This window comes from Pseudorca crassidens, chromosome 16, assembly GCF_039906515.1.
Source record: "Pseudorca crassidens isolate mPseCra1 chromosome 16, mPseCra1.hap1, whole genome shotgun sequence".
Lineage (NCBI taxonomy): Eukaryota > Metazoa > Chordata > Mammalia > Artiodactyla > Delphinidae > Pseudorca > Pseudorca crassidens.
The window spans coordinates 45,735,123-45,752,256 of NC_090311.1; the positions used below are offsets into that span (position 1 = coordinate 45,735,123).

The 17,134-nt window shown below is 40.1% G+C and overlaps 1 protein-coding gene across 6 annotated transcripts in view; it reads left to right on the forward strand.

Moving 5' to 3' along the window:
* The window catches only part of NCOA4 (nuclear receptor coactivator 4), a 60,252-nt gene extending 43,920 nt beyond the window's left edge, over positions 1 to 16,332 (forward strand). For 2 of the 6 annotated variants that reach the window (XM_067710234.1, XM_067710232.1), the window contains exons 2-10: positions 7,734 to 7,888; positions 9,596 to 9,736; positions 9,925 to 10,013; positions 10,324 to 10,432; positions 10,984 to 11,073; positions 11,611 to 11,757; positions 12,842 to 13,855; positions 14,255 to 14,395; positions 14,743 to 16,332. In XM_067710234.1, coding sequence (XP_067566335.1) covers positions 7,748 to 7,888; positions 9,596 to 9,736; positions 9,925 to 10,013; positions 10,324 to 10,432; positions 10,984 to 11,073; positions 11,611 to 11,757; positions 12,842 to 13,855; positions 14,255 to 14,395; positions 14,743 to 14,748 — 1,878 coding nt within the window. In that variant the 5' untranslated portion in view covers positions 7,734 to 7,747 and the 3' untranslated portion in view covers positions 14,749 to 16,332. Of the gene's footprint in view, positions 1 to 1,662; positions 1,799 to 2,417; positions 2,452 to 7,733; positions 7,889 to 9,595; positions 9,737 to 9,924; positions 10,014 to 10,323; positions 10,433 to 10,983; positions 11,074 to 11,610; positions 11,758 to 12,841; positions 13,856 to 14,254; positions 14,396 to 14,742 lie in introns of those variants that run through there. The other 4 variants (XM_067710233.1, XM_067710230.1, XM_067710231.1 and 1 more) reach the window with 4 other exon arrangements.
* The last annotated feature ends 802 nt before the right edge of the window (positions 16,333 to 17,134 follow it).

Consider the following 17,134-nt stretch of genomic DNA (forward strand, 5'->3'; position numbering starts at 1 on the left):
TTATAGTAACTAAAGCTGTCATAAACAGAATAACACTGACTCTCAGTAACTGTGTAAGTTCAAGTGAAGAAGAGCTGCAGCATTTAGTGTGCTGAGGCATTGGCCAGGATCCTTTAGAGAGGGCATAGAAACCACTGGTTATGTAGGTGATGGTCCACAAAGTTCCTACTGTATTTATTTACATTGTAACTATTTTGTAGTGGCATATAAAAGAGAGGTGAAAGTTCTTGACAGTCATTTTTACAGACTGAGAATTCCTTTTTTCTAGCCATTGACTTAAAGTATAAATACAAAGGGCTATCAAATTTTAACTTAACATCATTCAGAGGTATGTATCTTTTTTGTATCTTCACAAAATATGTTCTCCAATGAAGAAATTTTGAATTCAGAGATAAGTTGCTTTCTCATTATTTTTGGTAGTGAATGTCTGAAGTGGGATCCCAGAAACTGTGCAACACAGATAAAGCAGGCACTTCCATAAACTCTGTTCATCTGAAATCTGAGGGATGCTTAATTGAGGGTGATAGTCTTCAGTGTCCACTGGCCTTTGCTTTTTGTCAAGTGGTTTTGCTTTACTCTGTTTATGAAGATAGCTTCATATGCATAGATGAGAGTAAGTATTTTACATTAAAAAAATTGAAGGGAATGACAAGGCTGTATAGAATTCTATCTCTGGCCTGATGGGATATGCAGACTTTGAGGATTATTTTCGGAGAAAAGGGCATCAAAGTAGAGTACCATGAGCGTGATAATCATCAGACAGGAAGTACTTACTATGTGTAAGATACTGTCTTAAACATTTTTTTGTATATTCATATAATTCTCATTGAGTTGGGCCCATTATTATTGTCCTCATTTTACAGATGGGGAAACTGAGGCACAGACTGGTTAAGTGACTTGCCTAAGGTTACACCGCATCTAAGTGGCAGAGCCAGGTTTTGTGTGGCAACGGTCTAGCTCCAGAGTTCATCCTCTTAACTACTCTGTACTACTGTCCTGGTGGAGCTTTCATTTCACTATTGTATTCCCAGCACCTAGAATAGAGCTTGGCATCTGGTTGGTGCTCAGCTTGTTGAATGAGAAGCATCCATGAGTGTTAAATGCAGCACTGGATTGAGGCCGTGTGGACTGTGTTTGAGAGAGACAGAGGGACGCTGGGGTATAGGTAGAGGTATGTCACAGAAGTGAGATGTCAGAGCCTGAAACAAAAGCCGGGCCTTGAACCTGTTAGGCTGACAGTGGTAATCTCAGGGAGTCAGGAGCTACTGGCCAGGAACATTCCAGTAATAACTCCGGAAGCCTTCTGACTGGCCCACGTTTGTTATTTCTTTGTAGTGATTAGCAGCAAAATCCTTAAATCAAAGACGTCTTGACGATTTGGGGCGCGGATCGGGGTGGACACAGGCTAAGCGCTGGAGCAGGTGGGCCGAGGAGAGGCTGGAGAGGAGCCCCTGGCATCCCTCGGGGCTCTGCGAGCTGGCTTTCGCCCTGAGCGGTCGGGCGGGGATGGTGGCGTCCAGCCGGGAGCCCAAGAGGCTTGGAGCCACGCCGGAGCCTTGCGGGAGGCTGCAGGGGGTCCTCGGGCAGCTATAGGGTCTCGCGAGCCGCCCGAGTGGGCGGAGCCTCCGGCCCCACCCCGGCGCCGACGTGCGCGCTCCCGCCCGCCCGTGGGGAGCTGCCCGGCGCGCGGGCGGGGCGCGACCTGAGGGTTCAAGGAGACTTTGTCACCCTGGTCGCGGATAAAGCAGCGTTCTGCTTGCTGGGCAGCTCACACGGCGGGGACCTGGCCTGCAAGGAGGTACGTCTGGCAGTGCAGGGCCGCAGCGGGAGCCCTCGGGGTGGGCTCCCGTTGCCGGGCTGGGAACGGGCCCTGCGGCCGGGGCTGTGCGCATGCGTACTGAGCAGTACTCGTGCCCGCTCTTAAGCGGAGAGTGAACGCGCGGCTGCGGCTTCCAGGGAGGACGGGACCCAGGCTTCTTAGGGCGACAGTGCTCCTAGAAAGTGTTGGGAAACCTGGAAAGTCGCATGAGTCAATGTTGCTTTTGAACTAGAAACGCTTAAATTGGCATTAGATGGTAATGACCAATATTGTGGTCAGTTTTCAGTTACTGCTTCGGAAAGTTGAAGTGCTGGAATTGATTGCTCATAGTTACATGTATAAAGGTAGATCTGAGCGCAGTAAGGTCTGAAGTGTTAAACGATCTTAAAATGTGCTATCGTGAATTTATTACCTTATTTTGTTTGTTTCTTCAGGAATTAATCTTTATTTACATGGTTTTTAAAAAAATTACGAAGAATCAGATCTTGAATTTCAGAAATTATTAAAGAATTAAAGGGTTAGGATAAGATACGTATAGATAACCTTTGAGTTAATGAATTGTGACATAAAAAAACCTTTTGTTTTTTAAAACTGACAGTAAGAAGAAAGAACATGTTAAGAAATGTCTCAAGGTAAAATTGCATGCGGACTATTACTATAATTTTTTTCCTGAAAATTTGTACAGATGTTCTGATATATATTGTCTTATCAAAGATAACCAAATGGGCAGTTAGTGTTTCGAATTTAGTAATTCATAGAACATAGTAAGTGTCTTATGGGTCTGTTTTTTAAGGGCTTGGTCTTTTCGCAGTGATTTAGATGCTAGGAAAATAAGTGAAAAGTGGACACCTTTTTTGGAGAGGAGGGCCATTTGGGAAGGGGGGACAAGCAGTGAGACCTGGAAGGTGCAGTTAGAAATGATATAAGCATTCAGACAGAGGAATGGAATGCGGAATGCTTGTGATAAGATGTGAGATCAGAACCCAGGGCTGTTGCTCCTGTCCTTCATCTTGGAAGTGTTTTGATTATTCTGAGTCTATCATGATGTGCTGTTTATTTTTGTTAGCATTATCTAAGGAAGATGGTTCTGAAAAATTGTTATAATTTATTGAGGACTATGAGAATTGGCTGAGATTCTTTTTTTTCTTTTTTTTTTTTTTTGGCGGTACACGGGCCTCTCCCGTTGCGGAGCACAGGCTCCGGACGCGCAGGATCAGCGGCCCTGGCTCACGGGCCCAGCCGCTCCGCGGCATGTGGGATCTTCCCGGACCGGGGCACGAACCCGTGTCTCCTGCATCAGCAGGCGGATTCTCAACCACTGCGCCACCAGGGAAGCCCTGGACTGAGATTCTTAATGGAAGGTGTTCCATTAGTAACCCATTGGAATGTTAATTTTAATCTTTAGTGTTGGCAAATAAAAAGAATTTATGGGTGATAATACACTAAAGGAAGAACAAGCTGGTAAGAAGGAGAGAATCCAGGACTAGACCCTAGGAATGCTAGTTCTAAACCCAAATCTGCGTGTAATGGCTGTGGATGGGTCATTTAAACTCTCTGGGGCTTTGTGGCTTCATCTGTTTAATGAGAGTAGTCTACTAAAGAGATGGCTAAGGTTTTCCAACTTTAAATTGTGGTTTGTGTCGGTCACAAGAGGGTTATGTTTCTTTGGAAATTTTATGGTTAAACCATATGATAGGGACTTAGCTTCATTTGTGGTTTAGTTGCTCAGTTCTGGTTCCATAATCTTTGGATTTCATAACTAGATTTGTGCAAAGCATTATGCAAGTATGGCATATATAGTTTGTGGAACTCTTCTTTGAGGAAAGCTCCAGGTTTTCCTGGAGCCTTATTCATTTGTTTGAGGGATGTGTGTGTTTCCCCCTCTATCTCTCTCCTCCTCCAAAACCTAGAACAGGAACCCTAGAGGCAGGGAAGTTTTAGAAAGCACTTAAACTTTTAACTTGTCTCAAAAAAAAAAATACACATTTAAGGCAATCCTCTGTTGAAGGTGGTAGGGCAGTAGTTTGTATTATAAAGGTGAAGAGAAAAAGACATTTTTAGTAGTCTTTCATTGATCTGAATTTTAGAATTAGAGCTGATTTGGTCTAATCTTTTTACAGGTAAGAAAACAGGCAAAAGTGTGTGTACGCTTGGTGTATATTAGAGAGTTTAGACTACTGAGCTTTTGCCATAAAAACAACTTGCCTTTTGCTGGGTTTTACAGTGAGAGAGTATATGGGGAGCTATATTTATTAAATAGGTACCACATCCTCACCCCTAAGTCTATGAGGTAAGTATTGTTATCCTCACTTATTTAATTAAGACATTAGGTTCAAAAAGGGCAAATGGTCCAAGGTCATAGCATTGATTAATGGCTAAATGATTCTAAGTCAGGGCCTCCTCACTTCAAAGCCTTTTCTAGCTTCAGTGCTGCTTTCTATATAGTCCATAGGTGGAGATTCTTAAGGTCCCCATAATTCAGCTAACCAAAAACAACCAAAGCATTAAAAAGTGCAGTGTGCATGCAGGGCCTGGGTTAAGTGCCTAAAGGCAGATACTGTCTCACTTTAACTTCATTGCAGCACTTTGTAGCTACTGTCATTGTCCACATTTTTCTAGAGGAAACTGAGGTCCAGAGAAGTTAAGTAACTCGCTCATGGGTCTGAAGGTTGCAGATGGAGCTGGAATTCTGGTTTGTCAGGCCTCAGAGTAATCTCTTAAACATCATGCTTGCTACATTGACTCTCTAACCTGAAAGGAATGGTGAATTTTTGAAATTGACCATATGAGCTAGATAACTCATAAAGGTCTCTTTGGATGTGACATTTCATAAAGCTAGCTCAGGCTTCACCTTATTGTGGTTTGAATTCACCCATGTGGTGGAGTTCTTGATTTCAGCTCTGAGGGCTCTCTCCTCACTGCAGTACAAGAAGGCAAACCTTTGCACAGCTTCTTTCTTGGGATTTCAACTATGGAAGCTGACTGCCCCTTGACTGCTCCACAGGGAGGAGGAGGGTCAGAGCCAAGGGCAGCGAAGGGACAGACATCCCTGGGGCTGGCCGTAAAGGAATGAAACAGGTTTTCTTAATGGCTTTAAAGACCCCTACTCTAACAAGGTTACTGTTTTGAAGGATAACACTCATTTTAATTTGAAAACAAGGGATAAATATGTGGGGAAAATCAGTTTTGTAACTTTTAAATCTCATCCTATTTTCTATCCATAGCTGATAAGGGGAAAATCCAATTTGTGTACTTTTGCCATATTCTGTTCTTGTTAGGCAGTTGTATAGTATTTGTGACGGACTTGAGAAGACTTCTCTAAGTCAGCACTGTATGCATTTGAATTTGTCTCCCACGTGATCTAGAGTTCTGGGGTATTTGACATTGTGAAGCAACATTTTGACTTAATGTTACTGTTTAAATTTTACACTGTGCCAGGCATTGTGGCATTGCACACACATGGTGAGGTCCTAAGAATGGGAAATTTGGCACAGGTGAAAGTTGGTTATACATTTGAAAGACCTAAACATGCTTTGCATATAAGTAACTTAAGTGAAAAGTGAAGCAACTTGTGGTAATGAGGTGACATTCCACTTTCTGAATATGAGCCAGCATTTCACTCGTTATGCAGGTATTGTTCAAAGTTCCTACAGTGTGCACTAAGTGCACACTAATGGTGTGCTTAAAACAGGGCAGCTTACAGTGTGAGAAAGAAGGTAGCAAAGTAGCTGCAGCTGGTGTTTCAAGGGTTGGAAAAAAAATCTCCAAGGGGATTCCTGTCGAATCCAGTTAATGAAGCCCTTCCATTTTAGAGATCATTATGGGGAAACAGACTGTGGCAACAAAACAGCAGGGGGAAGTTAGAAAATTTCCTGAATCTTTCAGGAACTCTAGTTCCTGAATGGGAATTTTCTGCTGAGATGGTCAAAAGAAAGCCTACTGGGCTTTTTCCTCCTGCTGTCTTATTTCTGGGGGTGGGGAATCACAGTGTTCAGCCCGTTTCAGCTTCTAGCTAGCCACCTGGCCCTAAACCTTGGCTTAAAGATGCAGTGTAGGCCAGAGTTCCCTGTGTCTCGGATGAGCAGTCAGCCATTTGCACTGTGTAGACTGCTGTTCAGCCGAAAGCTGGCTTGCTTCTCTGAGAAGGTCGTTTCCTTCAGGACTGTTAGGAAGTTCTTTTATATGTTGCCTCAGATATCTTCTGTTAATCCTCCTCTACTCCTTTGGGTCATTCTGAACAGGTCTAATTCTATTTGACAGGTCTCCAAGTATTCCAGAATAGTAAATTTGTCCTCCCAGAGACTCCTCTTATCTAAACAGCCTCCCTTCCTGGAGAAAGTTTTCATGGTTTTGAGGCCCCTTTCTTTTTTCTTCTAAATGCCTCTTTCTGAAGTTTGCCATTCAGAAAGAAATTTCAAAATTAGTCTAATAAACATGGAACTGATTAGTGGCAAATGCTATACTTCTGGTAAATGTAGTCAAATAGCATGTAAGTAATTTTCCTCTGAGATCCAGCACACTGCTAACTCATATAGAGCTTGCTTTCAATTAAAAACCTCCATCCTTTTACATTTATTCTCTTCCACTTTGTCCTCCCCCGTTCAAGTAAAAAAAAAAAAATCTACATTTTTGTTTTATAAGATTTAACAGCTATGTAGAGATTGTTTGGAATCTGTTTTTGTCACAGCCCCATGTTGTCTCCAACTTTAATGTCTGCCTTCTGTGTTTTCATCCAGGCAATTAGGGAAAACAGTTGAGTAATTGGGGAAAACAGGGGCATACCTCTAAATACTTAACAGACTGGTTTCAATTCATTATCCTTTGAGTACTTTGTAAAAAATAATTTTATGATTCAATTTAGTTGGCCTGTTTTGCCCATGTTCACTTTGTCCACAGAGATGGTATACAACCTTGTCACAAGTCTTACTATTGTCCAAATATATCGTGTCTAAAGGATTACGTTGACTGGCCAGTTCAGTAAAACTACCCAAGAAGGAAATAATTTTGGTGTCACAGGGCTTAGTGAATCCATGCTGCGCTACTGTGATCACTGCTTTCTTTTGTAAGTATTTAGAAACCATCTCTGATTCTAGATCTATCCAGGATACACATCAGACTGTTCTTCCAGCAGTTTTTGTCAAGCTTTGCTTCATTGCTTTTCTGACAGTCTTCTGTCCCAGTCTCATATCATCATATCTTGGGTTATGTGGTATTTTTCCACTTCTGTTTCTTCTCTCCTATGCTTATTAGAAAATTCTCTGTGGTTTCCCACACCAGTTTCTCTAAGTACCTCCCTTATAGCAGAATCCCATGAAATTATTGTCAGATTTACATTCCTGAGAGTTTCCTAGCTACGAAGGCATCCCTGAGTTCTTCCTAAATATAAAAGGAGGGGGGGGGGGAAATTTAATCCTCCCAATAAATTTAGGTTAATGTCAGATCTAAACAGTGTTCTAAACTCTGTGTATTAGGTTATTGGTTTGCACCTTCTTTCCAAAGTAATTATGGTTCCTTCTAGACCTTTTAGTCTTCAGCTCTAAATCTATAAAACGAGAACACATGCCCCTTATGACTTCAGGTATGTAAATAGAAACAATCTAGTGTTCTTTTAACTTTTTGGAGGCTATATGCCCTATCAATTCAGGCAATTTAGTGTATTTTTTCAGAAATATCTGTTCCCATGTAAAGTGTAACTAAAGTAGATGCATAGGATTTTTGGGCAGGAACACAGTAATGGTGGGCGGGGAAGAGGAGTTAATATTTATTAAGGGTATACTATGTACCAAGTCCTATGTCGGAAGTAATCTAAGTAGTAACTGGGAGCTGGTTGGAATAATCATTTGGGAGATGATTGCAGGGTGGTTTTTGGTTGTAATTATGGTGCAATTTGGATTGTTCTTTTTTTCTTTTAAAGGAACAGGGAGCAGAATGAGTACCTCACAGGACCAGAGTGGCTGCTCCAGTAATAAAGAACCCCTTTTGAGGTGTTGTGATGCACGGAGGGACTTGGAGCTTGCTATTGGTGGAGTTCTCCGGGCTGAACAGCAAATTAAAGATAACTTGCGAGAGGTGTGACGTGTGCTTTTCTCTTTCCTTGTCTGAACTCTTATTACAGGGCTGGTTAGAGCATGGCGAAGGGATTGGCTTCTCCAAACCCAAAAGTTTTACCCCATGCCTTGCATGGTCTGCCTGAAATGTTGATGCCTTTGATCCCAAAGGGAAAATAAAGCAGATGTTAGAAGAGTTTGGAAACTCCTGCACCACCTTAGATAATTCAGTCCAGCGTGCATTTTTTTTTTTTTTTTTTTTGCGGTATGCGGGGCTCTCACTCTTCTGGCCTCTCCCGTTGCGGAGCACAGGCTCTGGACGCGCAGACTCAGCGGCCATGGCTCACAGGCCCAGCCGCTCCGCGGCATGTGGGATCTTCCCGGACCGGGGCACAAACCCGTGTTCCCTGCATCGGCAGGCGGACTCTCAACCACTGTGCCACCAGGGAAGCCCCAGCGTGCATTTTTGATTGCTTCCGTGTGTGGTCCCTGTGCCAAGCACTGCCATCCGCTAAAAAGTAACAAAGTGAATGAGCTCAGCTCATTGAACTGGTCAGTTGTTCTTAATGCATAAAGGATGGCACTTCAGCATGTCCCCTACCATCTGTTAATTTGGTATTGGCATGGTTTTGGTGGTGGCATGGTTCTATAAACGACTTAATTGTTAGAGCTAGCCAGAACGAAATCTGTTCCTTCTATTGGCCTAATAACGTTCTGCTGGTGAGTGGGTAGACCAAGTGTTACATGACTTTGAAATACCACTTTACTATCCAGAAAAAGGTGTTTTAAAATATAGTTTCTTGGGGCTTCCCTGGTGGCGCAGTGGTTGAGAGTCCGCCTGCCGATGCACGGGAAAAGGGGTTCGTGCCCCGGTCCGGGAAGATCCACATGCCGCAGAGCGGCTGGGCCGGTGAGCCATGGCCACTGGGCCTGCGCGTCCGGAGCCTGTGCTCCGCAGCGGGAGAGGCCACAACAGTGAGAGACCTGTATACCACAAAAAACAAAAACAAAAACAAAACAAAACAAAACAAAATATATATAGTTTCTTATGTGGATTCTCCTGGATAATTTATAGATGTTATGATTTTCTTCCTTAGAAATTTTATATTTATCCCTCTTGAATCATTCTTTATGCTTCCAGAGACATTTAGTTTGTAATTTTACATAAACTGTCTGCCCTGATGGTCTTCTGGCTGTTGACATGTAGTGACACATCTCTTTACTAAATTGGCCTACTGTAAATGTGTTGCTCATTTGTAGGGTGAGAAAAGAGGTAAGGGCTAGTTATTAATATTCTTGTCTTCTTCCACTGTGAATTTGTAAAACTATAGGTTTTCAAATTATGTGGAAAACTTAGGGGCATCAGTATCGCATGACATATCCTTGTATTTTCTCTTGACTCCTTTAGGACACCCAAAATAAACCTGATCCTCTTAGAAGAAGGAGTATTGAAGGAGGATTTTGGAGCTTAGATATGCATTATGGCTGGGATTCTTAAACTGGGTCCATGGGGCTTTGGTGGTTTCATGGATGGGATTCAGGACTCAACGCTGAAATTATAGGCAAAATTTTGAATGTATGCATTTTTCTGGGGAGACACTGCATAAATGTCATTGGATAATCAAAAGGATTTGTGACCCCCAGAAGTTTAGGGACCTCGCCATTCTGTGGGAAACACCATTCTTTGAGCTTACAGCACTAGTGAAGCTAACATATATATGTTTTCTAGGTCAAAGCCCAGATTCACAGTTGCATAAGTCGTCACCTGGAATGCCTTCGAAGCCGTGAGGTGTGGCTGTATGAACAGGTAGATCTGATCTATCAGCTTAAAGAGGAGACGCTACAGCAGCAGGCCCAACAGCTGTACTGGGTAAGATGACTGCAAGGCCATGATTGGTTTGAATGTGGTTTCTGGTTTCCAGAGACTTTTTCCTGTAATGCAGCATTAATATAGATGAGATAAAAATTTAATCTCGAGTGCTATTTGCTATTTGTTAACTTGGATACTCTTGGTGCTTTTAGTATCATTGTGGCTAGATGGTTTCATTTTTTTTATAGTTGCTGGGTCAGTTCAATTGTCTTATTCATCAGCTGGAGTGCACCCAGAACAAAGATCTAGCCAATCAAGTCTCTGTGTGCCTGGAGAGGTAAAGACCCTTTTTGCTTGTTTTGACTTTGGCTCTTTGACTTTGGTATATTAAAAAAGAGTCACTTTGTAACTCATTGCATGATTTGGATTTAACTTGACGTCTCTCTTCCTTGGATAAGATCATCCTGCTTTATATATTTAATATCATACTTGGTATGATACATGGTACATGGTTAAGTCATCTATCTTTGGTTGAGTTTCTTAGAAAAGTACAGTCATTTCAAATAACTCACAATTTGGTTTCTATTTTGGATGAATTTGAAATAGATGTTTCTTTAAAATAGCCAGGTTTTATTTTTTTTCTCCAGACTGGGCAGTTTGACCCTCAAACCTGAAGATTCGACTGTCCTACTCTTTGAAGCCGATATAACTGCCCTGCGCCAGGCAATCACCACGTTTGGGTCTCTTAAGACCATTGTGAGTAGTGTTCATCTCAGAAGGTTCATACTGAGCTTCTCAGGTCTGTGGCCTCACAGGTGGTCTTAAAAATAACACATTTTCACTGTGAATAGTGGCTTTCTTGAGAATTTGATAAGCTTCAGAAATTTCATTTTCTGATTAAATTTATAGAGTATTAGGCTGGTAGTGCTTGGAATGTGGTATTGACTCATTGATCATCTCTAGAATTCATCTTGTATCCCTTTAAATACCTTTGACTTCTTTCTTATGAAATTTATGGCTTGAATGGTCTTTAGAGTCAAATATGGTCTCATTTGGGTCTTGTTAAAAGTAGTAATACTACCAATTCTGGTGAAGGTTTCTTACATGAAGATAGTTATGTAGTACAATAGATAGGGAACTCTCAGATTTTATAACTACTTCGTAGGTCAGTGAATTTAGTATAAAGAATATTCTAGTGAAATGTAACACTTTGCTTAATACTTTTGAAATTTAGGGATTACAGTTTCACTTTTTTGGTATGAAAGCATAACATTAGTAAACATGATTAATTTGCTTTTTTCTTATAGCAAATTCCTGAGCACCTGATGGCTCATGCTAGTTCATCAAATATTGGGCCCTTTCTGGAGAAAAGAAGCTATATCGCATTGCCAGAGCAGGTAAAATGTCATTTTGTTTCTTGTAACTGAGTTATTACTTGGCTTATGTTTCTTTTGGGTTTTGATTATATCACTTTTTTTTTTTGGCTACGAATTATTTGTAAAAAGGCACCAGTGGTAATAAATTAGTTTATGCAATTAAATGCTTCCCTTGAGACTGAATGTCAGAAATTTAGAGGTTTTAGAGGTGTTGAGTAAGAAAGTAATTGTTATCAGTTAGTTCATAAGAATTATCAATAGCTCTCTGATTGGGTTGGTTCTCTCTTAGGGATCCTTCTCTTTATCATTCATAGAGGTGATTTACTTCTAAAGGCAATGTGAATATAGGATCCTAGAAGTTTTGAGTTGAGAAGAACCCTGGAGATCAGCTATACTCCTTGTTTTGTAATTGTGAAAATGGAGGCTTAGGGAAGTCATTTGACTTGTGCAGGGTCAGCACCAAGCCAAGATTAGAGAACTTGGGTCTCCTGCTTTTCTGGCAAACTTTCTACTGCATTTGACATTGCCTTGTTAAGCAGCAAAGTATTGTGTGATTAGCAGAAGTCAGCATCCAGCACCACAGCTGTCCCTCTCAGCGAATGGCTCCTTGGAAGCAAACCTGCCAGCAGTCGCCAAGCTCCTTACATACCCAGTACCAATCTGCAGGACTGGCTCACCCAAAAGCAGACCTTGGAGAATAGTCAGGTGTGTTGCTGCCTTTATTGTTTCTGAGATAGATGAAGTAATAGATGGGGCTAGTTATTAACTGATAGTGTATGTCTTTGTTTGGTTTTTAGTTCTAGTCTGGGAAATATATATCTTTTAATAACTTTTTATTACAGTAGTGACACGTCTACACTGTAGATAAAAAGCTTAGGAAAAAACTGTATAAAGAAATACAAGCCCATAATCCCACATGCGGAAACAACCACTGTAACATTTTTGTTTATGCATACATACACTTTTAAAGAAAAATATCATTCTGTAACTTTTGTTTTGGCTAGCAGATTTTTTTACTAATAGAGCATGAATATATTTCTCTGTCATTTAATTTCTTCCATAAAATCCTTCACACTATATTTCATTGATTGGCTCTAAACTTCAGTTTTTCTGAATATAAATACATTTCCTCTGCATGTCCAGGAACTAATTATTTGCGTACATTCTTGATTCAGTCTTTAGGAGTAAATTCTTAGAAATGGCATTCCTAGATTATAGTTCTGCAGTCCCTTTAAGACTTTTGCTACAGATTGCCAATTTGGCTTTCCAGGAAGTTGATAGCAGTTTATATTCCCACCAGAGTATTGAAGAGACCTGCTTCCCTGAAACTTCTCTAATAGTGGTAGTCGTTTACAAGTTTATTTCTCTGAATTTGACACGAAGTAACAGTAAAAACTTTTGTTTTGAGTTTCTTAGATTACTAAGGAGGTTGAGTATTTTTCATGTTTATTAGCCTTCTTTGATGACTTGTCTCATCATATCCATGGCTCATTTTTGTCTCCTTTATTCATAAAGTCACATTATATAGAAGTATTAGTCTCTTTTCTATAAACCACTACAAATGCTTCCTCCTATTTTGCCTTGTTTATTTTAAAACTGCAGAAAATTAAGTTTTACTGTAACCATATATTTTAATATCTTAATAGAGAAATCCCATACCTTTTGGCTATGTATATACTTAAATTTAGAAACATTGGGCAGTGTGGTAAATATAAGTAGAAGTCTTATCATTGAATCCCAAAGCAGTCATAATATTCTGGCAAACTAATATTGTGTACTTCTTACGTAGACTTCTGCCAGAGCCTGCAATTTCTTCAGTAAAGTCTGGGGCAACCTAAAGGGCTTGGAAAATTGGCTCCACAAGAGTCAGCAACAAGAAGTTTCTGAAAAACCAAGTTACCAAAAGTGTAACAGCCATTCTACTACCAGTTCTTACTCCATTGAAATTGAAAAGGTTGGAGATCTAGAGCTGCTTGATCAAGATGAGATGGAGCTTTCTGATTGGCTGGTGACTCCCCAGGAATCCCATAAGCTTGAGAAGCCTGAGAATGGCAGCTGTGAAACCAGTGAGAAGTTTAAGCTCTTGTTCCAGGTGTTCCAGGAGTCCTATAGTGTGAATGATTGGCTTGTCAAGCCTGATTCTTGTACCAATTGTCAGGGTAACCAGCTCAAAGGTGTGGAGATTGAGAACCTGGGCAATCTGAAGTGCCTGAATGACCACTTGGAGGCCAAGAAACCCTTGTCCACTCCCAGCATGATTACTGAGGATTGGCTTGTCCAGAATCATCAAGACCCATATAAAGTAGAGGAGGTCTGCAAAGCCAATGAGCCCTGTACAAGCTTTGCAGAGTGTGTGTGTGATGAAAATTGTGAGAAGGAAGCTCTGTGTAAATGGCTTCTGAAGAAAGAAGGAAAGGATAAAAATGGTATGCCTGTGGAACCAAAACCTGAACCTGAGAAACATAAAGATTCCCTGAATATGTGGCTCTGTCCATCCAGAAGAGAGGCAACAGAACAAGCTAAGGCACCAAAGGCAATGGCTTCTTCTAGAATTGCTGATTCCTTCCAAGTCATAAGGAACAGTCCCTTGTCAGAGTGGCTCATTACCCCCTCATGCAAAGAAGGATGTCCCAAGGAAGTGCCTCTTAGAGAGGACAGAGCTGGCATACCAAAGCTTACAAGCCACTTGGCCACTTCCTGGTGTCCCTTTAACACAGCTGACTGGGTCTTGCCAGGAAAAAAGACAGGAAATCTTAGCCAGTTATCCTCAGGAGAAGACAAATGGCTACTTCGGAAGGCCAAGGTGAGCACAACACATTAAAATAGCACCTTTTGAAGTATATTTAATACATTTTTACTTTCTTAATCCCAAACCTTGCAAATGGGCCAGATCCTTAAATATCTTAACTATTAAATATGGCTTAAGTATTAATTTTGGTGCCATGTTAGCAACAGAATGGAGGATTTGATTATTCAAACTGAAATTTCTGTGCATTTTCTAGGCCCCAAATCCCCATCTGGGGATTTATTGCTACTCCATATTGCTACTTATGGAAAAGAGAAAATAGTTGTCCCCTTTGCTCATTATTAGAATGCCCAACATTTACATCATTCTTTATAGACACTACACTATTTGAAGATGAATTGTTGGTCTCACGCCTCCCAGTTGTCATGTAGCAATCCACCTTTTGTCTTCTTGCAGGAAGTATTACTTAATTCGCCCCTACAGGAGGAACACAGCTTTCCCCCAGACCGTTACGGCCTCCCAGCAGTTTGTGATCTCTTTGCCTGTATGCAGCTTAAAGTTGATAAAGAAAAATGGTTGTATCGAACTCCTCTACAGGTGGGTACATGCCACTAGTGCAAATATTAGTTTTAGCTGCTCAAAGATATTTTGCCTTATATATGAATTCATACTTTGCCCACTGAACTGTATTCCTATAAATGGTTTCTATATTAGGTGAGGTGGGGAAAAGATCATAAAAATTTCATGTATTTCACTTGAACTTGCTCCATGAAGTAACGAGGACATACTTGAAAGTGACCTTTCAAGATGATGTAGCTGTTGGGGGAATTTTTGGAGCCTGTGTGGATTCTAGTAGCTTATTGAGAAGTGAGAGCTTCAGGGTGGGAAACTTGCTTTTTATCCTGCAGTGAAGTGACTTTTTATCTATGGGCTTTTCTTTACAGATGTGAAGGAATGGAGTACTGGAGTCAAGCAAATTTTCTGCAGATTAGCACAAATCCATGAGCTGAGTAACTGCGGCTTGCCAAATCATTGAGTTTCTGGGTCTGATGTAGTTCCTTTTCTGCCTAATTTTGAACTAGTGAAGAGAAATAATCAAATTATGAGTTACTGTGTAAAAGAAAAAGGCTGTTTGTTGATGTTGAGGTGATTCAGTTCCTTCTTACAGAAGTATTAATTCACCCCTACACTAGAAACACAGCATCATAGTGGGTAGGTCTTTTTCATAAGCCTCCACGGCTCCTTAGTTTGGGTTGTTATTAGAAGTACATTAAAGCACTGTAGTTTTAAAAATGAAATAGTTTTATAATCAAGGTGTGTTAATGTATTCTGAAACTAGTAAACTTACTTTTTTTTTTTTTTTTTAACCTAACCTCTTGATTGCCTTTGGATGCTTCCCCTTCTTGTGGGTTTTCTTCCATTAACGGTGAATTCTTCTGTTTAATTAATGTACAATATTATTTCACACAAATAATTAACCTTGCCAATATAGTGGTTTTTTTCTTACCAAAACAGTATTAACAATCTTGGCAATTTTTGACATTAATTACAAAACATTTTAGCTTACATGCCAGATTCTACATTATTTTTCTTTTTTTGAAACAAACTCAACTATTTCAAGTTTTATCTTTATTCCCTTCTCTAAACGTTATTATTGAAGTATCTAGACAGCTCTTTCAGAAGGGCTCCATATTGCTTGAAGACTATATTCAGGGTAATCCTAGCCTCTTTCAAAGTATTCTGAAGAACTACAGGCAGAAGAGCCCCAGTGCTGACTAATCAAAAAGCAAAAGGCAAGACATGCTGGAAATGTAGTACTTGAACTATTCACTATCCTAAGTGTTACTGGTGCATCCTGTGTAAATGTAAGCTGAACTGGACACCTGGTGCTTTTAACTAGGCATAAATTAAATGTCCTCTCACTGCAAGCATAGCATACCTATAGCTTATAATGCAGTGACATTTTAGTGAATAGGCCGTTTTGAACACTGTGCCTTGGGGTGTTTATTGAAGCTTTATGAAAAGTATTGATGTTTCCTTAGCATCCCTAAAGTTATGTCCATGCTTTAAAAAGTTTCTCTGTAGGAAAGAAATGGTATTTATACCATGTTTTAAAATTCTGTAAGATGAGACATCTTAGCTGCTTTCCAGGCTTTTACACTATTAAGCCACTCAACTTGCCTATGTGTTATTGGAAATACTTTTAAAGTTTGTGATGTGGTCATCTAGAAAGCCCTTTTGGGGAAACTTCACATTCCCAGTGTCATTGCCAACTTCATTAGAATTCTTGAACCACAGCTGAAACGAGCCTATTATTTTTTAGTTCTCCAATACCATTTAGAACTTTAAAACTAAAGGTGGTGGGTAAAAACTTAAGGAGCCTTTCCATTATCTTAGGTTGCAGGAAACCTTGTAGTTTTTGAGGTTTAACACATTGTGTATCCCTAAATTAACAATCACTGTGCTAATGAGTGTAAAACATTCTTTTGCATTGATGGATTTTGTGCCTCCCTCCATTAAAAGCATAACAGCCATATAGTTGTCCTGTGATTTGTAAAACACCTTGTCACAAAATTATATGAATGTGATATCCTTTGGTTAGGAGTACAGTTGAGAAACACTTGAACATAAAAACAGTGTTTTTATATTCACTTAAATTTATCAGTGTATTTTATGATTTTTGAATTAGCAAATAGGTTATTACTAACTTCCATTGTCTTTCTTGCACACTCTTCATATCTACTTTTAATTTTTAATCTGCTGTTGCAGGTAAGATATTAAACTGCTTTTTCTTTTTTTTTTAAACTAGAGGACTTCAGCTGAAGTTCAGTGCTTTTCTGCCAAATTCCTTCTAACTAGATGCTTTCAGAAAGGCCCTACTTTACTTTCTCTAATCAATCACAACAGCCACCAGTTGTTTAGTATTTCTTATGTATATCGTGCAGTGCAATCTTATTTAACTTCATTTCAAAGATGAGAAGACTAACTCAGAAATTAAATAACTTGTCCTTATTTTCTTTAGCTTGCTTTCCCAAGGCTTCCTAAAAACTTACAGCTTGTGTCTATATCATCTTTTTCGAATTATCCCCAGTAAGATGAGTTAACGCGTACAGAATCACGATTGTTGCACAGATTGTTCTAGCACAGTACACTAATGGTATAATGGTTAATCTGAAATATCTTGAGGTTGGGTAGTGTCAACTCTATTGGAGAAAAAGTTTAACCTAGTTGCTAATGCTGCCAGTAGCCCTTCATTTCAACACAAACATGAAAACATGTTTTAGCCTAGTGGGGCATAAACAAATGCCAAGAGTAACTTCGGAGACACCCACTATG